The 25,404-nt window shown below is 46.4% G+C and overlaps 1 protein-coding gene across 1 annotated transcript; it reads left to right on the plus strand.

The window, feature by feature from the left end:
• Nucleotides 1-5,437: 5,437 nt before the first annotated feature.
• On the plus strand, nt 5,438-24,992 carry LOC142928885 (uncharacterized). The gene is made up of 9 exons (XM_076069344.1): nt 5,438-5,668; nt 8,198-8,438; nt 12,106-12,174; nt 15,153-15,185; nt 18,059-18,112; nt 19,054-19,083; nt 21,411-21,488; nt 22,963-23,133; nt 23,582-24,992. The coding sequence occupies exons 2-9, from the start codon at nt 8,201-8,203 to the stop codon at nt 23,785-23,787; spliced, it is 879 nt and encodes a 292-aa protein (XP_075925459.1). The 5' UTR covers nt 5,438-5,668; nt 8,198-8,200; the 3' UTR covers nt 23,788-24,992.
• The last annotated feature ends 412 nt before the right edge of the window (nt 24,993-25,404 follow it).

The following is a 25,404-nucleotide window of genomic DNA, read 5'->3' on the forward strand; positions in this document are numbered from 1 at the left end:
TAAAAATGTTCGAGGATTTTTTAAAAAGTGTCTAAACGTCACTAACTCACCTGCGCGTGTATGCATGTATGTGTTACAGGAAGTGGGGAGCGGTAGTGTAGCGGTTAGCGCGCTGCGCTATGAACCCGGCGACCCGAGTTCTATTCCCGCTCACGGCCAAAACCTGTGACGATTATCTGAACCGGTCCCGGGCCTCCTCTAGATCGACTCAGCCTCAAATAAGTACCTGGTGCGGTGTGTAAACATTGCCACTAGGGAGACGAAGGCGGTCGGGCGTGGTGCTGGCCACCCACCCCCTCGTGTACCGTTACCGGCCTTCATAGGTGCTCGCTAATAGCACTTGCCCCGACAGTCTGTTAAGGCTACACGGGGGACCTTTATCTTTGTCTTTGTGTTACAGGAACTATTTTGGAAAAGCAACGGCGAGCACCTTTGGAGGTTCTGGACGACGTCGATCCCGACGTCATCCCAGAGCCAGACTACGACCCTGAGTTAACTCGTAACATTTTTACATTGCTCTTTTTGACATTTTTTCCCCCAGTCTTAGTTTGAATTTGACATTGAATTTGTGATGTGACTACTAGCTAATTAAGTGCTAAATTACTGCACGGGACGGTTATCGACTTATGTACTGGTTCCGTTCCTCAGACCCGTTCGCATCCGGAACTGTTCGTAAGTTGTAATCATGTACCTACAATATTTAAAGTACATATAGAACAGTTTTACAAAATATGTTAAAGTTCACCAAAAGGTAAGCATTGTGAAACTCAATAATAATACTGAAAAGTAAATGAAACATTAAGTCCTGACGTTGACTTGCTTGTCGGAAGGGGGACCACCTCCCAATTGCACACAGACACAGACACGCACACAACGACGATCCCACGTATCCCCAAAACAGGCTGTTGTGGCAAGTGCTGCTAGCAAGCACCGCCGATGAAGGCCGGCACGGCACACGAAGGGAGTGGGTGGTCAGCACCACGCCTGGCCGCCTTTGTCTCCCCCTAGTGGCGGTGTTTACACAGCCCACCAGGTACAGGAACACCTTGCACTTTCGTCTGGTGAGGGACCAGAACATGGACGAATGTAAAAACAGAGAGCCTTTATATTTAGCTTGCACATTTATTTTAGAAGGCGAAAAACGCACGTGCAAATAACGACGGTAAATAAATAACACATACGTGCGAAACCTAACTAAACAGAAATAAAAGAAACAAAAATAAACGTAAGAATAAGTAAACAGAACTTAAATAAATAAACACTATCACCACGCTTGGGGTCCATTATGAATATGTTGTGTGGTGAATGACGACTCGGAGGCAGGTTTCCAAATAAAGTTATAAAAACAATGTAGCAGTGATCTTAGGGGCCGTCCATGAATGACGTCACGCGATTTTGGGTGATTTTTGACCCCCCCCTAGCACCACGGTGTTACAAAAAGTCAGACCCCCCCCCTCAAATATGACATCACAAAGCTCTGCCCCCCCCCCCAACAACTAAAACATGCTTCAAATCGCTTTAAACTATTGTCATTGTAGTGCGTATTTAATGTGGCGCTGCACTCTGATGTTGTAGGAGAAAACATTTATTAAAAAGTATATTTAATAAAGTAGAACGTGTTGTCTATATTTATTTAAAGTTGCGCATTTTTACGTGACATCACATTTCTCACCCCCCCCCCCCTCGTCACACATCGTCACAAATGTCTGACCCCCCCCCCCCCCAGGTGCGTGACGTCATTTATGGACGGCCCCATACCAGGCGAGGTAGTTAACATCTCCTAGCCACCCCAGCGCCCACACACCACGGATCTTCCTACGTAAAATAGTCGGGCGATAGGCTAAACGGGACCATCCGTGTAACAATTTAAATAGAAACTTAAACTATAACGAACGACTCATTGGTTTTTTCGGTAAAGTCACGTATGTAGAAATACAATAAAATTATATTAACACAAAAAACAATCACGATGTTTTGATCACAACGCAAGCGATCTTCATCAGGTGTCAAGAACAAATCACGGAGGTAAATACAACAAAAAGATGAGAGACGAGAATTCAACAAACCTGAAAAAACATTATGTGAAGCACAACCAGTCAGGCCAACAACACAGACATTTCCTGGCGGACCACGAATTTCAGAAGAGTGTTAAATTTCGTGTTCACTCTTCTGAAATTCGTGGTCCGCCAGGAAGTGTCTGTGTTGTTGGCCTGACTGGTTGTGCTTCACATAATGTTTTTTCAGGTTTCTTGAATTCTCGTCTCTTTGCTTGTTACTTTTTTGGTTTGCCGGCACCTGTCCTGGGGGAAGGGAGGAGGTTGTTTTCAGAATGCTCATGAAGAACACAACAACTGTGACTCCATAAAATAACTTTGAATTAACAGCATAACGGGTCTTTCAGACTTGCTTCAACATGTTACGTTTGTTCATGCCGACATTACCGAGTGATGCGTTGTATACTGTGCTGTGTTTGCACAGAGGCCCCAACTTGTTGAAATGAAAACGGCTAGGTTGGCACAGTGGGGAGGCACGGGTGACGATTCATCTGCCAGTGATCTCAATCAGTCAAAGCCATGGCACCTGGGTCTGTCCCGTGACCTGTCAGTGAGCCTTCGACACTTCACGTGGCCTCAAAGTGCAGCTAGCCTGGCACAAGCGCCGTGGTGACCTCACCTGCACTTAGTGGCGAATGGCTGCTGTTTTTGCTGTTTACGTGTTTACACGTGTGTGCGTTGACGTGTGTGTGTGTTTCCACGTGGTGCGAGGGGTAAGTGTAGCGGTTAGCACGCTGCGCTTTGATTCCCGCTCACGGCCAACACCAGTGACGATTACTTGAACCGGTCCTGGGACTCACCTCGGTCGACGCAGCCTCAAATGAGTACCTGGTGCGGTGTGTAAACATCGCCACTGGGGAGACAAAGGCGTCCGGGCGTGGTGCTGGCCACTCACCCCCTCGTGTGCCGTGCCGGCCTTCATAGGTGCTCGCTAAAAGCACTTGCCCCTACAGTCTGTTAAGGCTACACGGGGGATCTTTTATCTTTATATTCTTGGTTCTTTCTGTAAAGTCACGTAGAAGGGAAACAATAAAATAATAAAAATATAAAAAATAAAATTCTCACGTGTGAAGGTTTTCACACCTGATGATTGCTTGTGTTGCAGTCGAAACGTCGTGAGAATTTTATTTTTTGAATATTTTTATTATTTTATTGTTTCCCTTCTACGTGACTTTACCGAAAGAACCAAGAATATGAATCCCTGCAGTCACGAAAGCATTAAATAAAAACAATATTTTATCTTTGTTTCCACGTTGTGTGCGCGTGTTTACGCGTCGCGGTTACACGGTGCGGAGTTCACGCGCGCACAGAGATCGCTTCGAAGCAAATTCCGCTGTCAGAGAGGCATCATCTTCTTTGCGTGTAACGTTACAACATAACTCAGCAGGCAATACGCCAACCTTGTCCATACATCGCTCCCTCCATCTACCGGTTTGAAGTGTGTTTGACACATCCCATCAGCCACACGGACCTTCTGGGGGAGCGCATACTTTCAGCAGAGTTAATTCAATGCCCGTACACAATCAGTGCCGCCGCAGTTTTGAACCGCCAGGCGGCGGTTGTGCGGTCGTTGCGTTGTGTAATAAATAATTTAAGTTTTTTTCAAATTATTATTATTACACGCTTTTTATTAACTCTGTCTATTGTTGTATCCTCAAATCTTGTAACTCAATTTTTACCCACTTCCCAATGTGGTATCGACTACAAACCTGGTATGCTTATGTCATACTGATGACAATACTGTATTCTATCATTAAAATGATATATATTTTTACAAATTCTTTTTAATGTTATTTTTTTGCTTGGGTCTAATTGTCCACGCTCAACTGATGTTGGCTGTAAAGCACCACAGTCCCCTTACGTTGTGGCGAGCTTCGATTTCACTCCCTGGAGTCGTGGACTTCTTTCAATACTAGTGCGGTACATTTTATTAAATCGTGTTTTTAAAAAAAAGTTTTTTTTTTAAACATTACTTTTACGGTGTGGTACGCAGCTGTAAAAAGGAGACGTTACTAATGTATTCTGTTCATCACTAACGGCAGCCACAACAGCGCAGTGGCAGGACCCCGGGGAATCTATCGGATTACTCAAATGACACAACTCGATTTTGTTTCGGTTTAAAAAAGAACAATAAGTTAATTATTTCTTAGGCGATCCCCAAGTGTGTGTTCACGTATATTCCTATAATTCAGGTGAGCCATCACACAAGCTGGCCATGTCAGCATGAGAGTGGCACGTGCGATTGATCACAAAGACCAATGAATGATGAGACATTCTGCGTTCAACGTTTGGGAAACTCGCCTTGTTACAACAAGAACAACGATGATGATGATGACAAGTTGTCCTGTGGCCTCATGTGCGGCATTGCGCGTGTTCCGCCGCTATCACCTGGTCTGTCAAAGACAAAGTTCCCCCGTGTAGCCTTAATATACTTTAGAGGCAAGTGCTACAAGCGAGCACCTATGAAGGCCGGCACGGCACGCGAGGGGGTGGGTGTGGCAAGCACCACGCCCGGACGCATTTGTCTTTCCAGTGACGATGTTTACACACTACACCAGGAACTCGTTTGAGACTGAGTCGACAGTAAACACAACTATCAATGACCATCAACAACAACCACCTCAACAGCAACCACCACACGATCAGCAACCACCATCAGCACAAACTACCACAACAGCACTAACAACCACCAGCTATAAACCAAAGCCGCTTTTAATCACCAACAACTGTAATCATTACCAACAACCACTACCAATGTCAACAACCACCACTAACCACAACAACCATCAATGGTCGCCAACAATTACATCTATAACCATCACCACCAACAGATAGCAACCACCGCTACCTATAACGTCAACCACTACCACGAACAATAACAAAACACCAACAACAACCAATAAAACCACCATCAACACAACAACCACCACCATCTACCACCAATAAAACAACCACCATCAACACAACAACCACCACCATCTACCACCAATAAAACAACCAAAACTTTCAGCCACCACCAAAAAAACAACCACATCCAACACAATGACAACCACCAGTCAACACCAACAACCACTACCAATAAAACAACCACCACAAACCGATAACAGTATCTTTCATCGTCAACTACCACCAACTACAGCAACAACCGCCAATACGACCAACATCACGCATGCACCATCATCGCACGCCTATTTAGGGCACCGGTGGGGGTCTCTAACGAATTCAAATCACAGCCGAGCACGAGGTGCACGCGGCAGCGGCTCTGGTTGGATGGCTCGCACGAGCACACGGAACACGAGCCACGTGACCCGGGACTCGGAGAACGAGCCACGTGACCCGGAACTGGGAGAACGAGCCACGTGACCCGGAACTGTGAGATCGGGCCACGTGACTGTTACGTCACGGCGTCGTCACGACAACCAACTCGCGCGCTCACGACGACGGATCTCCAGGCTTTGTCCAGGCAGGCCTCAACTCTGGTCCCGTTCGTGGTTGACGTGTGAATTGATTGGAGAGGCAAAACTTAATTGGTGTTAGAACACAACGGGAGGGATACAACAACATTACCTCGTCACCACTGTTGGAGAGAAGTCCCGTTTTGGAAAGAAAAAGCGGTAAGCGACCCTACTTGTACTACTACTACTACACTGGGCTTGTAGTGAGTGACTCGGGGAAAGAGCCTCCTTGATATTACAGACATAATCATAGCACGTAGAGTAATCATAGCACATAGAATAACCATAGTAGAGTAATCATAGCACGTAGAGTAATCATAGCACATGGAATAATCATAATAGGCTAATAATAGCACGTAGAGTAATCTACAACACGTAGAATAATCATAGTGTATAAACAATAATAGCAAGTAGAGCAATCATAGTACGTACAATAATCATAGCACATTAAATCATTATAGGGCGCAAAGTAATCATAGCACATCATAACACGTAGAATAATCATAGCACGTAGAGTATTCATAGCACATAGCATAATCATAGCACATAGAATAATCATCGCTGGTTGGGTGCCGCACAGAGAACGGGGGTCACGTGACCCGCGCTTACGACGATGATCTCGAGGCAGGGCTCACTCTGGTCCCGTTCGTGGTTGACATGCGAACTGATTGGAGAGCCAAGCGCGTTGTGACAACGATAGACTGTAATTTGAAGGTGCAACGATTATAAGAGGCGTGACTGCTTTGTCTTGGGGGAGCTGCCTTTGAACAACTGCCAAAGCACCTTATTCGGAGTGTAAGTCCAGCCAAGCACAATCATGATAGAATGTGTGAAATACAAATGCAGAGTTACGGGAAAATTATCGCGATAGTCAATAACGTGAAAATTCTCGCATCGTATCGTGAAAAATGCTATCCTGGTAACCTTATAATTCATAACTAAAGTCAGAATCTTTATTTTTACTGGAGGAATCCGATGAGCTATGAAGCTCTTTTCCACAGATGTCCAGCAGGGGCAAAGTACAGGTAAAGCAAACAATCACCCAAATCATACAAATGAAACTAAACCATCCCCATCCTACCAGGCAAAGCCCACGAAGCTATTAACTTATTTTTCAGAAGCGCCATGGCTAGCACAAATGATAGCTCAACAAAGTGGCTCGTCATTTGGACATCGATAGTGGTGGCAACGGGCAGAGAGGCTGGGGAATGTGGAATGTGCGGCACGCCTCGCGCCTGCACAGAGGAGGAGTTCAGGGCCGTGAGCATGGAAGCACTCTATCTGCTCCTGCTGCTGCTGTTACTGCTGCTCCACCTGCTGCTGCTATTGCTGCTCCTGCTGCTCCTGCTGCTGTTCATGCTGCTGCTGCCCCTGCTTCTGCTGCTGCTACTGCTGCTGCTCCGCCTCCTGCTGTTGCTGCTGCTCCACCTGCTGCTGCTGCTCCTGCTGCTACTGCTGTTCATGCTGCTGCTGCCCCTGCTTCTGCTGCTGCTGCTCCACCTGCTGCTGCTGTTACTGCTGCTGCTCCACCTCCTGCTGTTGCTGCTGCTCCACCTGCTGCTGCTGCTACTGCTGCTACTGCTGCTCCTGCTGCTGTTCTTGCTGCTTCTGCTGCTGCTGCTCCTGCTGCTCATGCTGATGCTGTTCCTGCTGCTGCTGCTTCTGCTGCTACTTCTGCTGTTGCTGCTCCTGCTGCACGGTTTGGCTGCTGCAAGGCCTCTCATTGGGGAGTCGTCTCCTCACTGAGACATTTACATTCTAGATTTGAAGCTTTCGTGACTGCAAGGATTCATACTCTTTGGTTTTATTCGGTAAAGTCATGTAGGTAAAACAAATTAAAATAAAATGAAGCTTGTGCTGCCTCCGAAACGTCGTGTTTTTATTGTTTATTTTATTTTAATTTGTTTTACCTACGTGACTTTACCGAATAAAATCAAAGAGTACATTTCTATTCCTCGCCTTGCTGCCAGTGACGGATTTGGTTTGATGGGGGCGTGCACGCTGCTGTTGTTTTGAGTGCCCACCCTCTTTCTAAGATTCATCTCCTTCCCTATACTGGTTTAATACCACCACCACCACAGACCCTTGCCCAATGCCAACGCTCCACTGTTATTTATAACTGGTCGTATTGATTCTAGTCTTTTTACGTGAACTACGAATCGTGGCGCGAAAACGTAAACACGCCACGTAACTGCATTTGGTGATGTTTTGGCTTTGATTACCAAATTTAGCAATCTTGTTTACCGTAACGCAAGCGCCTTACATCTTTTATGACCATAAAGTTCTACAGGGACTCCTCTACTGAGGAAAATTCGACTTAGAGATACGAACAAACCTGTCTGTACATCCAGTTTGCCTGTTCGGACCGAAAGTCGCCGCACAATAGATGGCATTGGTGGCATCTGCAGAGCTTGAAGAACCAGTGGCATCTATGTGTATAGGAGATTATACAACTTTTAAAGCTATTCTCTTATTTAGTGTACATGTCGTACAAAATGTTCGGAATCGACAGGAGTAAGTTGGACTTACGAACAAATCAACTTACGAACACACCTCTGGATTCTGACTCGTTCGTAAGTAGAGGAGCCCCTGTATTTCCATAATGGCCCACGTTAATGGGTGCCTGCTTCACTGGCACAACGAGTAAAGGTCGAGTCGCTAAACGTGACCCCTTCTCTCGCTCCCCAGGCCATGGCTCCCCAGCGCTCCTCGTGCCTCGTGACCGCAGTGCTGCCAACGCTGCTGCTACTGCTGCTCGTCGCCCGCCCGTGCGAGCCGTGCTTCAAGTGCACGGAAGCCATCGCGGTGCCCCTGAAAGCGCTGCTGAACAGGATGGAGATCGACAGGCCCTTCATTCGCACGAAGACGTACAAGGGCGTGCAGAATATTATCTCCAAGCTGCTGGGAGAACATTCCAAGCGCTTGATCTGTGAGTCACCCTTTTTACTTTCATTTCATTTTTTTACTCTTTATATTTACCAACGGAGGACCACTGAGCTATATAGTTATTTTTCAGAAGCAACCTGGCTAGCACAAGTGATAGCTCAACACAGTGCCTTATCACGGCGAAATTTATAGCAGCCAAATATTCTCAGCGCGTGATGTTGATTCTAAATGTGGAGGGAAAAACCGGAGGATCCGGAGAAAAATCCACGCGACCACGGGGAGAGCGTCACGTATGCTCCAAATATACAGGTGTCAGGGTTCGGGATTGAACTGACAACCTCCTGCATACCAGGCGAGGGAGTTAACATCTCCTAGCCACCGCAACGCACTCGTTTCCTCACCGAGGTGCAGTACGAGGGCAGCCTGTGTCTCGGCACGTCACATCAACTGACAGGCCGAGAGGCATGCGGTGCAAAGAGTAAATATTTCATCAGTTTAACACGTAGGAGGCTTTTGCGACCAATATCATCCATCGTGGAGGTTTTTGGGTTAGATCGTGTGAATATAAATGTGTCGTTAAACCCGCCACCACCCGACACAGCCAATTATCAAGGGTTGTCAATGTTGTGGGTTTACTCTCCAACACACCGGTGTGCTATACTAGTCACGAATTGGCCACGTTCTGTTTACGTGACAACCCCTTACTAATTGGCTGTATCGGGTGGTGGCGGGTTGAACGACGTATTTATATTTACGCGATATACCCAAAAACCTCTATTATGAGTATATATATACACACACACGTGTCTGAGATGTGTCTGCAATAGAGCTGTAAGACACGTATCTGAGAGATGATGGAAATGTATGCTCGAGATAGTGGATGTGTTAAAAATGTAATTTAGTCCAGATCTGTTTATGCAATGCATGTGTTAGACAGAAGAATGTAAGATGTATTCAGATGAGCTGGACGTGAAACAGAATAGAGATGAGAGGTATTCAGAAGACATTGGAGGATGAAGATGCGTTTCAGAATATATGCAATGCCCACCGCAACAATCAGGGACGACTCGAAGACTTATCTTTCAACTCGGCGCGGCTTTCGTGACAACTCCACAACGATTCGTGAATGAGTGGCGTGCATCACCACCATCACTGTGGAGCCTAACACTGAACATTAAACTCCGCACACACCGCCCAGTCACTGCCACCAACTCTCCTCTCCGTCCACGTGGCCTCTCGGCCGTGTGGCTGTCCCCCTGCCCTCCCCCTTCGCCCCAGGACGCCTCCCCTGTAAACGCCGCCCGCCGCTCGGGCGGCTCATGCAGGAGGTCGGGGGTTCGATCCCGACTCTAACGTCTGCTGTATATTTGGAGTTTGCGTCTCTCTCTCGCTCCCTGTGGCCACGTGGATTTTTCTCTTTTTACCTCCACGTTGAGAAACGTGCTTCGGAGTATTTGGCTGAGAGAAGTGTCCACGCGATAAGTACACTCCGTTGAGCTATCACTTGTGGCCAGGTCCGCTTCTGAAGATAAGCTGCGTAGCTCATTGGGCCTTGCCTGACAAAATAAAAAATAGTTTTACATTTGGGGCCGTCCATAAATGACGTCACGCACCTGGGGGCGGGGGGTCAGACATTTGTGACGAAGAGGGGGGGGGGGGTTTGAGAAATGTGACGTCACATCAAAATGCACAACTTTAAATAAATATAGGCAACACGTTTTACTTAATTAAATAGACTTTTTAATAAACGTTTTCTCCTATAACATCAGAGTGCAGCGCCACATTAAATACGCACTACAATGACAGGTGGTGGGGGGTCAATCGTCCAAAATCGCGTGACGTCATTTATGGACGGCCCCTTTCCTTCTCCCCACTCGCTCTCCCCCCTGCGTTGGTCCAGCCTCTTCTCTCCCCTCGCACCGCCCTCTCGCCTCCACGCCACTCCCCCCGTCCCTTCCCCCTGTTGTATTCCTACACTGGCCGTGTCCTCGCGCTAACACCCATCACGCTGCCCCCTGTCGTCTGCACATCCACCGGCCCCCTCTGGCCATTCGCACCCTCCCCCCAGGGCTTTCCATTCCCCTCTCATCCACCGACTGTCCGCCGGAGATCGTTTAGCTCGGCTCGACCGCTCACGGCCTCGAGTGACCTCGTCCCTCCCCTGCTATTTCCTGCATACAGGATCGGAATATTTATTTATACTGGAGGAATCCGATGAGCTATGAAGCTCTTTTTCACAGATGCACAGTCACCGTGCCCCTACTCCTGCCCTCTGCTGGCTCCACACCCCGGTCTCTTAGATGTTCCATGCGCCGACTCGCTTGGGTGATTACATTTATATATTATGAGAAAATTTGGAGAGATGTTAATTTCGAAGAGAAGAGAGATACAGTCATCAAGAGAGTTATAAGATTATTATTAACATTTGTAGCGAGGTATGAAAGAACGATAGGAATTAGAGGCAGTGCCGTATTTTCCCGCATATAACCCGCGGGGTATACCACTTTTTACAAACAAAACAAGACCCTGCGGGGTATATGGAGGTGCGGGCTATCTGAAATTTGTTTTACACAAATCGTTATTTTTGCGGGGTATATGCGTCTGCGGGGTATATGCGTATGCGGGCTATATGCGGGAAAATACGGTAATTAGAGAAATATAAGACGTAGGTGAGAGGCATTCAATATAAATGCACAGAGTTATAATTACGATGCATTTGTCCTTTGTCTCTTTGCATTTGATTGTCTCATCCTGCGTACATCATGCGTCTTTATCTCTGTGCCTGTCTCTATGTATGTACACTTATCTGCGTGTATCCATGTCTCTCTCTCTGTGTCTCTATGAGCCCGTCTCTCTATAACTGTTGTTCAGTGAGTCTCTGTGTGTGTCTGTCTCTCTCTCTGTCTCTATGAGCCCATCTGTTTGTGTGTCTCTTTATAACTGTTTCTGCTTGAGTGTGTGTGTGTGTGTGTCTGTATCTCTATGTCTCTCTCTCTGTCTCTATGAGCCCATCTGTTTGTGTCTCTCTATAACCGTCTCTCTGTGAGTGTCTGTGTGTGTCTGTATCTCCATGTCTCTCTCTCTGTCTCTATGAGCCCGTCTCTCTATAACTGTCGTTCAGTGAGTCTCTGTGTCTGTCTCTCTCTCTGTGTCTCTATGAGCCCATCTGTTTGTGTGTCTCTCTATAACTGTCTCTCTGTGAGTCTCTGTTTCTTTCTGTCTCCGTGTCTCTCTGTGTCTCTATGAGCCCGTGTCTCTCTGTCTCTCTACAACTGTCTCCCTGTGAGCCTCTGTGTCTGTCTCTCTACTTGTCGCCTCCGATTCTCTTGAGGGACAAGGCACGGCCTTGCACTTGCTCGCTCACTCCACTTCCGGCAGCGGGCGCGTGGTGGAGTAAGTCGTGGGTACTTCCAACCCGTTCGAAGGCATCTGTCCAACGGCCAAAATAACCTCTTAGGTGGAGGCCCTTCTGCAGCAGTGACACGAGCAAGACATTGCAGGACCGCACCTTGACCCAAACCAAACAGATAGCCGTGGACGTTTGTAGCTCCATCTCGTGTGTGCCTCTCATCCCCACTAGCCGTGTTCACCAGAGTGCGCGCTCTTTGTCGGTGCGTCTGTGTTGTTCACCGTCTTGTGGATTCGGAAAAGGCTGGCCGTGTTAACTGGAACGCTCTGTCCGTGCGTGCGTGTTGTTCACCGTCTTGTAGATTTGTACGAGCAGGTGGAGCAAACCATGGGCTCCAAGTTTGTGGAGATGAACAACAGAATTGGAGACGGTACGTGCGTTCGGACTCGAGGGGCATGTCAGCGGGCTGACTCGCACGCTCTCGGCAGAAGTCGTTTCAGCAGCCTAGCTCAAGAGAACGCAAACAAACCGATACTTTGCTCCACAGTTTTCCAGGATTTTTGGAGAGAAAACAAATCCAACACCTGAATATGTTGTCTAACAAATGAGCAGCGTGATGCCACAGTGTAATGGTTTGTACACTATATAACTTGCAATCTCGTGGTCCCCTGGTAACTCCCTCGCCTGGTATGAAGGAGGTTGTGGGTTCGATCCTGACCCTAACGACTGTATATAAAGGTCGCGAAAGCCTACGTGTATATTTGGAGTTCGCATGTCTCTCTCTCTCTCCCCGTAGTCGCATGGATTTTTCTCTGGGTCCTCCGGTTTTTACCTCCATATTTAGAAACATGCGTTGAGAGTATTTGGCCGCTATACATTTCCACTTGGTAAGCTGCTTCGTTGAGCTATCATTTGTGGCCAGGTCGCTTTTGAAAAATAGCTATTTAGCTCAGTGGGCCTTACCTGGTAAAAAAAATAGTAAAATAAAAAATATCGTTCTCCGTCATGGCAGTTGAAACATCCGTGCAAGTTTCTGAACTATATACCTTGCAATTTGCAATTTCATATTCATGAGCAACTAAATTCAACCAGGCTGTTGTTAGCCAAATGCAGCACCGTAAAAATCCATCGTTGTACTGATCTCCTATGCTCCAATGTCCAGCCCCCTCCACTGACTCCAACCCACAACGACCAGCATGGTGACATAACCGCCATGACTAGTACGGCATGGGGAAACCCTCATCCATCAGTGGATTGAGACAAAAAAGCGATCTACGTGTAGCAATGCAAGAGCATATGAAGACAGTGTACCGAACAAAGGGGTATAATGTGTGTGTGCTAGTGGGTGTATTGACCATTGGCACAGCAGGGAGTACAGCTGGTGCATCTACCTGTCGTCTCAGTCAGCCAGCCCATGGCACCTGGGTCTGTCCCGAGACCTCTTGTCGGCGAGCCTTCGACACGTCACGTGGCCTCAGTGCACCTGGCCTGGCACAGGCGCCCTGGTGACGTCACCGTCACTTAGTGGCGAATGGCGGGTGTTGCTATCGGTGTTGCCCATTGTGTGGGGAGCGGTAGCGTAGCGGATAGCGCACTGCGCTACGAACCCGGCGACCAGAGTTTGATTCTAGCTCACAGCCAACACCAGTGGCGGTTATCTGAACTGGTCCTGGGTCTCCTCTAGGTCGACTCAGCCTCAGATGAGTCGACCTTGGGTGTGTAAACATCGCCACTGGGAAGACAAAGGTGATCGGGCGTGGTGCTGGCGACACACCATTTGATGTGCCGTGCCGGCCTTCATAGGTGCTACTCGCCAACAGCGCTTGCCGGAACAGTCTGTTAAGGCTATGCGGGGGATCTTTGTCTTTGTTGCCCATTGTCAGATCGATTTGAATATCCAAAAACGGCCCTAGCTATATTTTGAATGATCTTACTCTTTTTTTTACACTTTAGTTGATAAATACGTAAGTGGAAATGAAATGTATGTGTCATTTACGGGCCTGTAAAAGAAACCTGCATCGTGTGACGTCACTTTTGTAAGCACAAAGGTACTATGTAATTACCTCAAATCAATGATCTGAAAGTAAAAAAAAGATCGTCAATTTGTTTTACAAATCCTAACATCGACAACGTTGAACTCTGAAATATACAGGCCTACTGTATTTGTGTGAGAGAAGAGACGGTCAGCCGTGAGTGTTGCTACTCACGCTAAAGACTGAAAATTGCACGCATCTAGTGGGTGTTGTGACGGTTAACTTGAACGAAAAGTTTGACTACATTAAAGTAATCAGGGCCTAGATTGCTACGAATTAAAACAGCATTCAAAGTAATGACGGCGAACATCGTGGATAGCAAATCGGTTAATTTAATACAAATACAGAAATGCCAATAATACATTTGAATACCTCCCCACCCTCCATGACAATGTGGAACGATTTAATGACACAATTGGTGGCGAGATGTTAACTACCTCGCCGGGTATACAGGAGGTCGAGGGTTCGATCCCGTCCCTAATGCTTTTATATTTGGAGTTTGCATGTCTGTTCCTGTGGTCGTGCGGATTTTCCCCAGGTCCTCCAGATTTCCCCTTCACATTTAGAATCAACATCCGCGTTTAGAGTATTCGGCTGCTATAAATGTCCACGTGATACGCCACTTCATTGGGCCATCACTTGTGGTCAGGTCGCTTCTGAAAAAGAGCGACATAGCTCGGTGGGTTTTAACTGGTGAAATAAAACATAGTTTTAGTAGTTTAGTTTAGCATTACAGTAAGACCTGAGTTTGATTCCCAACATGTGCACCTCTCTGCGTGCAGTTTGTTCTACGCCTGTTCTGCATGGGTTTCCGCCCAGATCCCTAATGTCCTCGCAAAGCAACAAAAAAAACACAATACAGTATTACTGGTATTGGCCAAACACCCAAATGCTGATCAATTAGCTGCAAAATAAACAATTTGGATTTCTCAAAGCAAGATCACCCTCTTCCGTAAAAATATGGCATAACTCTCTGGAAAAGTCTTGACATTGTTGAGGGTTTCCTGGCCCAACAAGAATAATGATTTACAAATATTTATTAAATATTTATTTGATAATTGCAGTCATGTTCGTGGTCGTGGTTTCAAGAGTCACGTGAACCCGTGACTCAATGTAAATCAAAAGGGATACACCATGGGCTTATACACGAGTGATTCGTTGCACGTATCGTGAGCTTAAGACTCAACGGTTAATCATTCCACCCCTGGTATCTAAACACGTGATGTCTGTTGGTCGCACCTTCAATGCTGTCTCGGTTTGTTTATAATGTGCGCTTCGTATAACTCCATATCAGCATAAACACAAACACTGCCGTTTTTTTACGTGCTTGATCACTCCTGCCTTGTTAACTATGTATTGGTTCTGTCATTCACAGTTTCCGGTCAGCTGAGTCAAAAACACTATGCCAGTAAGTGTGGGGAAAAACATTGAGCCTGACTGTGGGAAATTCAGTTTTGATTTGTTTTGAGAGATCCGACTGGTTGCTTTTTGCTATGCTTGGGAATATTTCATCTCTCAGTGCGCCGTAGACTCTTGTAATATTTTCACAAAAACTATTCAAAAGATAACCCCCAAAAGAAAACTAACCACCCAGCTGTTATCAATACCAAAACCCAGAATTATATCATTCTGGGGTAAAACTGGAAAATAAATATATATTAAAGTTCTTTTTACTTAATAAAGGTACAATATTTTGGGTAGACATTTAAATGTCTACCCAAAATGTCTACCCAAAATATTGTGTGTGCCTCAAAAAGCACAATAGTGGTATAATTGGTTATGAAATTCTCGTAATCCAAGAAATTAGCCTGCCGATGGTGGCCATACATTGCTGTATTCCAGCACTGTGGAGGCAGCGAGGGTTGGTGGACCGCACACAGATGTTACAGAACTCCCTGACTGTGGGCGTCGAGGTGCTGCTATACCCTGGCTTTCCAGGAGAAGGCGCGACAAGAAAAACATGGACTCCACCTTTTCCATCTGTACATTGCATGTGTTGTTAAGCCAACACCATCTGACACAGACAATTAGTAAGGTTTGTCACGTAAACAAAACGTGCCAATTAGTTACTACTTCAGCACACCGGTGTGTTGGAGAGTAAAGGCACAACATTTACAATTTGAGTACGGCGTTTCGCTGGTAATTACAACCAGCTTAATCGGGCGATTAATATTTACGTGATTTAACCCCCAAAAAAACACGTTTAGTATTAATCATTTTCATTAATGCAACAGGTTTTGTATGATGAGCCAAATAATGCTGGCAGATCTACAGGATGGCCCAATAGTTAATTTCCCGAAATATAAATACGGAATTAATTTCTCACTAAACTAATTTAGACCACCTTTTACAATAATGTGCATTATTTACCAAAGAAATCCTGACTGAGTCTCAAAACTCCTTGAGGATGTTTTGGCGATGTAAATTTTTTCACAAATGAGAGTTTGGGATTCATGTGAGAGGACACCAGGGAACTCTACAGGCTGTGATCAGGAGCCAGAAACACACACCTGCCTGGTCCGGAAGGTGTTCTGCAAAATGTTTTAAAGGGATGATTGAATGATATAACAAAATCAATTATTTACAGGGCCAGATTAAGGTTCTTGTAGGCCCTGGGCACTTCTGTTTCGTTGGCCTTCAGTGACAACTTTCTATAGTTGCTACTGCTGCTGCCCCATGTTACTGCTACCGCCGCTGTCGCTCCGCTTGTTTCGCACGGTACTTCGTCCAGGTGCTGTACAGACGTCATTACTGATACACGTATTATTTAGGATGTGCCCTAAATTGATGGGAGCGTGCTGCGTGCCACAGATAACATTGACGTGACTTTGCCTCTTTGTACACTGTGCCTATCCTTGCTATACAAATATATTTATTCAAGAAGATATCCTGGTTATATTTGATTTTTTATAATGCATACAAACAAAAAACGTGGTAAAAATGTGTCTTCGTAAGCCCTTTAGTTTTTGTAGGCCCTTAAGTATTTGTAGGCACTGGGCACAGGTCCCTACTGTACCTACTGTGCCGATTGGATAATATGGCCCTGATGATTTATCGTCGAGACACGAATAAGCAAATTGAAATAGGTTGCATGTAACTATAAAGACATTGCTGGCATCATTTTAATGGCTTGCAATATTTATGACGTTTTGGAAACTGTCGTGATGAATGCAAATGTTGGCCACCGTCACAGAAGTGTGACCAGTTCCTGGAGCTGAAAGCTGTCATCTGTAAAAAAAAAAAATGCGAGTACAATGGACAGACATGTACAGGGGCAATCATGAAGCAATATTTTAAAAGTCTTTGCACTATACAGTGATACCTTGGATTGCGAGCATAATTCGTTCCGGAAACGTGCTCGTAATCCAAAGCACTCGTATATCAAAGCGAATTTCCCCATAAGACATAACGGAAACTCAGATGAATCGTTCCACAACCCCAGAAATATTCATGTAAAAATTATTCATGCAAAATACCTTTTTATATTTTTCTTATTTAAATTTAATATGAAGTAATTTAATTTAATCGTGGCTGGTGTGAGGGAGACGAAAGAGAGGAGAGGAGGAGGGTTATTGTGTAGGACGACTTTCACTGTCACTAACGGAATCACTGGCATCTGTTGGCTCACTGGAATCTTTTTATTTTTGTGTGACTTTAACAAGGAACCTATCCAATGACACTTGCTTTTGCCTCCTTTTGAGGATTTTATGGGGGGCATTGTTGCAGTACAGTTACTAAAGAACAGTCACTACACTTGGACACAAAATAACAAAAATGCTTTATGCACACACACGTGGTCACAACACTATACTGTAGTAAACACTATAGTACTGTAGTAAACAGTATACACGTGGTCACAACACTATAGTACTGTAGTAAACAGTAGACACGTGGTCACAACACTATAGTACTGTAGTAAACAGTATACACGTGGTCACAACACTATAGTACTATAGTAAACAGTATACGCTCGCACGAATCTTGACTATACGAGTCAGGCATGCCGACTGAGACCGAGCATGGGAGACGATTACCCACAATCCCGCAGCGAGAGAGAGAGAAGAACCATCGGCTCAGTTGTGATCACGTGACGCTCGGCAGACAAAGCGTACACGTACACTACTCGTACTGCAAGACCTCGCTCGTTTATAAAATTAATATTTATTTAAAGTTTTTGCTCGTCTTGCAAAACACTCGCAGACCAAGTGACTCGCAATCCAAGGTTTTACTGTATTTACAAATTGTTCACTCGTTTTTTTCTCTCTCTCTCTCTCATGGCAGTCTACTGGAGAGAACTCATCAAGTTATGGAAGGATTTTCAGGAAGCTTTGAAGAGTAAGTCCTGCCCATTGCACCCTCACACCCAGTGCGACGCAAACATCAATTGTTGTCTTCCTCCTCCTCCCTCCTGCTCACATGAGCAGTGTTGAGAATACCGGTGTCTAACACGTTACCGTGGTGGGGACGAGACTAACCATAGTACGGCATTGTTGATGCTTCACGAACCTGCATCAAGCTAACACCTGTCCCCTCCCACTTGCTCTTGTGCGCGGTACAGATTTGTAACTTTAACTCTTAATGTGTCCATCCATAAGAGGTTTTCGTTTGGTATAGGATCATTATTATTAATACAGCGGTATAATTAGCTGTCGCCTGATGAGGCTAGTTGTAATTACCGGCGAAACGTCGTACTCGAATTGTAGATGTTGTGGGTTTACTCTTCAACACACCGGTTATTGCTGAACTAGTAACTGACACGTTTGTTTACATGGCAAACCTTACTAATTAGCTGTGTTGGGTGATGCTGGTGGTGGGAGTAACGACATTTATATTCACACGATCTAACCCAGAAAACCTCTTATGTATATTGGTCGCGAAAGCCCACATATTAAACTTAATGTATCCATGCTCGCTTCCTTGTGACCCTAATGCAAGTTTGTCAAATCTTTCCTCCTCTGTCCACCGAGCGGTAGGCATGGGGACACACCATAATCAGTCGATCAGCACGTCCAATACGGTGTGGCAAAGTGTGGATATTCCTGTCTCTGGCCACCTTGGAAGAGTAGACCAAATACTCTGTAGACGGGATCTCTGTACCTCGAGTGGAGGCCCTTTAGCCAGCAGTGGCATGAGCAGGACACTTTCACCCTTACCTGGTTACACGCCCTGCTGTGTGTGGTGATGATGTATGGGATTTGTGACTGTGTTGTTAAGCAACTAATGCGAATATAATTTAACTAACCGTTACGTTTTGTCCTTTCCTTTTTGTTTTTCAGCTTCGAAGGAAACGTCATGCCCTGTCTGTGGTAAGATTGTGTACACCTGTATATATGTTGAGGCGTAAATGACGACTCGGAGGCAGATCTCCATGTGGGGGCTTACGCCAGTTGTTTTATTAAGGACTTTTCTTCATTCACGACTCCGTGTACTGCACGCTCACTCATCGCTCCCCCAGGGGAAGGGTACTGGGGATTCCCTAGCATCCGCAGGCTACGCTAGCCTGGTGCCAATTTCCCCCTACCCTGGGTCCCAACTTCACACGTTCCTTGGCTCCCCGCAACGACCACGAACACGTCACGGGTCCCAACCTAAATATCCCAGGGGGACATGTCACCGTCCCGCCCCCTGTCCATGATGTCACCGTACGTGACGTCATCGTACCGGAGGGCGAGCGTGACATGACGTCACTAACTACTACTCTACATATATGTAGGCGATTCTGTAAGACGGTATGGGTGCCGTGACTGCGTCTTTATCACCTTATCACATGAGACAGTATGCATACGTGTGTGCGTGTGTGTGTCAGAGGAGAGGTAGCTTAGCGGTTAGCGCACTGCACTGTGAACCTGGCGACCCGAGTTCGATTCTCGCTCACGGCCAACACCAGTGATGATGATCTGAACCAGTCCTGGGCCTCCCCTAGGTCGACTCCCCCTTGTGTGCCGTGCCGGCCTTCATAGGTGCTCGAACTTTGTATTTGTGTATGTGCGTGCGCGCATGTGTGCATGTGCCCGTGTGCGTGGACAATTTATGAGGCCAAAAAGGTCCGAGCGTTATTCTGGAAATGTGAGCGAGCGCTACCGACTGTCGGCTTCAGCATCACGGTCGTTCAAGCACGTCAACGACGACGTCGCCATGCGCTTGATAATGGCGCTTGCCCAACATTCTAACATTGTCATGACAAATGTTTGCCTTTGAATGCAACACTTTCCCCCCGGCTTTTATCTGGAAAACCTGCACCAACTCCACATGTACAGGCTAAACCTGCTGACAATTGACCAAATACAGTTGATCCTCGATTATCCGGCAGCTTCCCACATTATCCGGCAGTCCCGGGCCGATTTGGCAAAACCCCTCCAGAGGCACCGTTTGGCGTGACAAAAAAGGTAGCTATGCTTGATTTCATTGTGAAATATCATATACGGTACATTATACACTACATACATACAACTTAAACAATGAAAATGCTTCATGTGTATACTCGAGTCTTCAATATTAGAGTGGTAAGTACAGTACAGTAAATAGTCACTTTTTTTTATTAGGATTTTTTTTTTAGAGTAGGATATTTATGCAAATGTTATGTAGTAAACAAATTTAAAACGCAAAAGCACATGCACAACACCGAAAAACACAGCGTGCAAAAATAAGCAATTTTAAATAGTCATTTGATTATCCGACGTTTTTGAAAACCCGGCGCCCCCTGCCCCCCGAAGCCACCGGATAATCGATGATCTACTGTAATATTCTAACTGAATAATATAATAAAGGATTACCTGAAAGTAAAGCCCAATTTTAACGAAGTCGTGGCGTGACGGCAGCACAGCAACGTATCGAGGAGTCAACTCGTGTTGAGCTCTTGAGTGTTCTCAACTCACGTGCAGGCACAGTCTCCAAGTGCGCTTGTTTCCTGCCAAACGGTCTTGCATGGAATTGGCCAAACATCTAAATGTAGGGCCCTGCTCAACAACAGTTTTGTTTTTAGTCTTATCCTGAACGTAACAGACTGCTTGGAGTCATCACATGTCGCTTATTTCGACCTTAAACTCGCTCACCGTGTTCTAAATGCAATTGCTTGACACACTCGACTGGGCAAGTAAACGTTTATCATTCTTATCGTGTGGGTGTCGCGGCGGTTCGGGCAGTGCCACGAACCCCACTGCCTGAGTTTGATCGCTGGTCATGCGTAACGTCACCGGTGGGTGACATCCAAACCGATCCCGATGCCACGACCGAAACCTAATCCCCCCCACGGTCACCAACTCGCATTGAACGGTGTGACGAGTAAATGGTCAAACCACGTGACCGACATTCCTGCAGGAAATGTACGTGTCTAGTTCGTTGTCCTTCTTCCTGCACCTCCCGATTAGCACGGTTGGCTATGTACGGTGCGAAAGCAGTTCAACATGCGTACAAATTGGTTTCATACTTTTTTATCTCTATTTGAGAAAAAAAGCGAATAAAAAATCAATCAAAAAGGTGATAAATGGAACTTCGTAGCGTTTACATTTGCCCCTACTGAAAATGCACGTGACATCTGGTTCCATCACGTGAACTTTCGTGACCCCAATCTTCTCTGCAATCTGCAGACATCAACAGCCTTTTAACTCCGTCCATGTGTTTTTTTTGTCCGCAGAACCCACGTATGTATCTGCCCTGCGCTGCGAATCCTGCCAGAAAGAGAATAAGGAAGTCTGCCTGTCTTATTGTGAACGTACGTCATCCTGGAGTTATAACGTCAGGAATGCCTCACTGCGTGCAATTTATATCACTCCTAAAATATGACTCTCGTAAAATCTGTCGCGTTGTCCTTGCAATCCAAGTACGATGAATCGAAGTATTCATTTTATTCATTAACATCGATGCATCGTTCCATGCATGTGCAATGCCTTGAGATGCTCAATTTGCATAACTAGGCAGGGGTAGAGCAACAAGCACAAACATTGTAGGAACACATTCTTGGTTCATATTCTTGGTTCTTTCGGTAAAGTCACGTTGAAGGGAAACAATAAAATAATAAATATATAAATCAAAAATATTCTTGGTTCTTTCGGTAAAGTCACGTAGAAGGGAAACAATAAAATAATAAAATATATATAAATCAAAAATATTCTTGGTTCTTTCGGTAAAGTCACGTAGAAGGGAAACAATAAAATAATAAAAAATATAATATATTTTTCTATTATATTCTTTTTCCCTTTTACGTGACTTTACCGAAAGAACCAAGAATATGAATCCCTGCAGTCACGAAAGCTTTAAATCAAAATTGTAGGAACAATGAATTTCGCTCGCACTGTGGTGACGTCAGCGCAGTAACATTTTTTAAAAAAAGTGTCACCATGTCATTACTAAGTCTCCATATCAAGCCGAGTAAAAAAGACAATACACTTTACAGGCACTTCGTTGTCTTCTGAATTGTTTTCCTGGTGCACTCTGGGCATTATTGTCAGGAGGCAGAGAAACCCTTCAAAAATGTCACAGCAGAGCAACCTCACGAGTGTGAGAATGGCCAAAAAGATTTGCTCACAACTTCTTCATGGAGCCCTTCAAGCAGCGCTGTCCAGAGTGCTGCTCCCGGCTCGTATCGCCCGACGCTTCTGCCTTCTTAAACATTGCTGATGTTTGTGTTTAGTTTGTTGTCCTTCCGCCCCCCGCCCGCCACACCTCCGATTAGCACGGTGGCTACGTTACGGTGTGAAAGAAGTTCAACGTAGATGCAGCCATTGCCCATTGCTGCCAAGGATACGACTAAATTCACTCTGCTAGGTTTTTACAAAAAGCAATGATGTAAAAATGTTCGAGGAATTTTTTTTAAGTCTGTAAACGTCACTAACTCACCTGCGCGTGTATGCATGTATGTGTTACAGGAAGTGGGGAGCGGTAGTGTAGCGGTTAGCGCGCTGCGCTATGAACCCGGCGACCCGAGTTCGATTCCCGCTCACGGCCAAAACCTGTGACGATTATCTGAACCGGTCCCGGGCCTCCTCTAGAACGACTCAGCCTCAAATGAGTACCTGGTGCGGTGTGTAAACATTACCACTAGGGAGACGAACGCGGTCGGGCGTGGTGCTGGCCACCCACCCCCTCGTGTACCGTTACCGGCCTTCATAGGTGCTCGCTAACAGCACTTGCCCCGACAGTCTGTTAAGGCTACACGGGGGACCTTTATCTTTGTCTTTGTGTTACAGGAACTATTTTGGAAAAGCAACGGCGAGCACCTTTGGAGGTTCTGGACGACGTCGATCCCGACGTCATCCCAGAGCCAGACTACGACCCTGAGTTTGAGCCCACGAAGACCAGCGTGATTGCACTGATTGTGATCGTGCCAGCCATGCTATGCTTAATCGTCTTCTGCATCGGTGAGCCTTTAGCTTGTTCCTCCAGATAGCAGAGCCGTTTTTAACAACAAGTAGAGTCCTCTGCAGATCATCGTGGGAGATGTGTGTATGTTGAATTTCTTTCACACATTTCCGTAGCCAACAGTGCTAATCGGAGGGGCGGGGTTAAGGACAGCAAACTAAACACAACAACGAGCAGTTTCTTGAAGAAATTAGTTTTCAATCTCTTAAGATCTAGAGAGACACAGAGACACGTTTACAAACACTTTGAGAGACACGAAGGATACAGACAGCTATAGACACAGACAGTGTCAGACCCGTACAAAGATACACGCGGAAAGATGCAGGCAGAGATTGACCCGGAGAAAAACCCACACATGCACAAATAGATAACTACAGATACTTACATGCATGTGCATTTAGTGGCTCACACTAACCCGTTTACTCCCTTGTCCCCTTTTATGTTCAGTAATGTGCTTCACGCGACATAAAAAATCAACATCTGCCCCCGACATGGAAAAGGGATTGGACGCTGCGGAAGAGCAGAAACGACAGGAGCCCGATGTGAAGATGCCTGGGCATCCAACGAAGCCTGCCCGGGAAAATCAAACCAAAAAAGCCGGCGCGCACAAATCATCCCGCAGTGGACCAAAGAAAGAAAGGCCACGCAAATGAAAGTGCGGGCAGTCCCCCGACTTACGAACGGGTTCCTTATTCCTGAGGCCTGTTCAAAAGTCAAACTGTTCGGGTTCACAAATAAAGACAGATAAACACATGCGCGCACACTCACTTTCACACACACACACATATGCTGGAGTTTGCAGGGATTGTGTGGTGCCACGGCCTCGAAACCACTCTGCAAACTCCGCGACCACACACTGAATACACACAGAGCGCACACACGTAGTGTCCTGGCGTGGGATTGCTTGGCACAACGGGTTTTAATCCGAAGGGTTCCTATGAGGAAAGTCCCACGGTTTCCCGGTGCCAGGGGATTGGCCGACCCTCGCAGGACAAGTCACATCGCGGTGCCCCTGAGTTGGCTTAATAATGTATGGGCGCAAAAAGATTACCGGGCCAGCCGCGCTGAGTCATTCACGACATCTGGGAAGCCGGGGTGGAAAAAGCGAGAAAGGCAGTGTGTATTCGCCAGTCATTCGCCACTACGAGGCCGTGTTAGGCAAGGCTTTCTCGTCCTCTTCCCTCCGCCTCTCACAGCATCCGTGTGACGCCGCGAGTACGGCTACGAGGTACATGGTAGGACGCTTGGGTGAGCACGAGCGCAGACGGCAGTAGGCCTAGGCTTTTCTCGCAAGATAGTCCCCCCGGTAGTGCCGACTGGGCAGCTTTAAGGGATTGTGGTTTGCGCCGAGAATAAAAGTTAGCACAGACCGTCGATGGTGTGGTGTCTGCAATTTCTGTGTGGAGCGACTGCGTGTGCAAGCCGAGTCCTCGGTGGCGGTGGGGGAACATGCGGCGAGAGTGAACGCGGGGTGGTGACCGCTGGATCGTCACCATGTCTTGCGCGAGTGAGGTAATCGCTCGGGTGTGAGCGCGCTCTCAGGTAATAGCGCGCTCCACGGCCCCTCTAATAGTGGCAGCTGTGGTGTGCACGGGCGTGTATTTTAACCCCGTGTGGCTCCGAGGCCAGCAGCGTGAGCATCGGGGGCCCCCGTCACTCGCTCAGCGGGGGCCTGGCGGGAGTTGACCGACGTGGTGGAGGAAGGAGCGCAACGAGTGGACGTCGTGCCCCACCTGCCCGGCGAGGGTGGCAGGGTGAACGTCAGGGTGGACGTCAGGGTGGACGTCGTGCCCCACCTGTCCAGCGAGAGTGGCAGGGTGGACGTCAGGGTGGACTTCGCGCCCCACAATCGCTACCTGTGACCCTGCTTGCCCGCTGTCTTGCTTTATGTGTTTAGATGGTAGGGTGCCATTTTTGTTCACGTAGCGAAGCACTCTGTATAGGCATCTGATAGCATATTATTGGCATTGTTTATTTTTGTGATTCTGCTATGTTAACTCATAACATATTTTTACATTGCTCTTTTTGACATTTTTTCCCTCATTCTTAGTTTGATTTTGACATTGAATTTGTGATTTGACTTCTAGCTAATTAAGTGCTAAATTACTGCACGGGACGGTTATCGACATGTACTGGTTCCGTTCCTCAGACCCGTTCGCATCCGGAACTGTTCGTAAGTTGTAACGCAATCATGTACCTACAATATTTAAATGTACATATAGGACAGTTTTACAAAATATGTCAAAGTTCACCAAAAGGTAAGCATTGTG

Source organism: Petromyzon marinus, chromosome 24 (assembly GCF_048934315.1).
Source record: "Petromyzon marinus isolate PM22_M1 ecotype Great Lakes invasive population chromosome 24, UKy_Petmar_22M1.pri1.0, whole genome shotgun sequence".
Taxonomy (NCBI): domain Eukaryota; kingdom Metazoa; phylum Chordata; class Hyperoartia; order Petromyzontiformes; family Petromyzontidae; genus Petromyzon; species Petromyzon marinus.

What these genes read in the sequence shown, in the direction of transcription:
- LOC142928885 (XM_076069344.1), top strand. Translation starts at nt 8,201, where the DNA reads ATGGCTCCCCAGCGCTCCTCGTGCCTCGTGACCGCAGTGCTGCCAACG. An exon ending in TTTTCAGGAAGCTTTGAAGA is followed by an intron (nt 18,113 to 19,053) that starts GTAAGTCCTGCC and finishes TTTGTTTTTCAG; the next exon opens with CTTCGAAGGAAACGTCATGC. An exon ending in CTGCCTGTCTTATTGTGAAC is followed by an intron (nt 21,489 to 22,962) that starts GTACGTCATCCT and finishes TTTGTGTTACAG; the next exon opens with GAACTATTTTGGAAAAGCAA.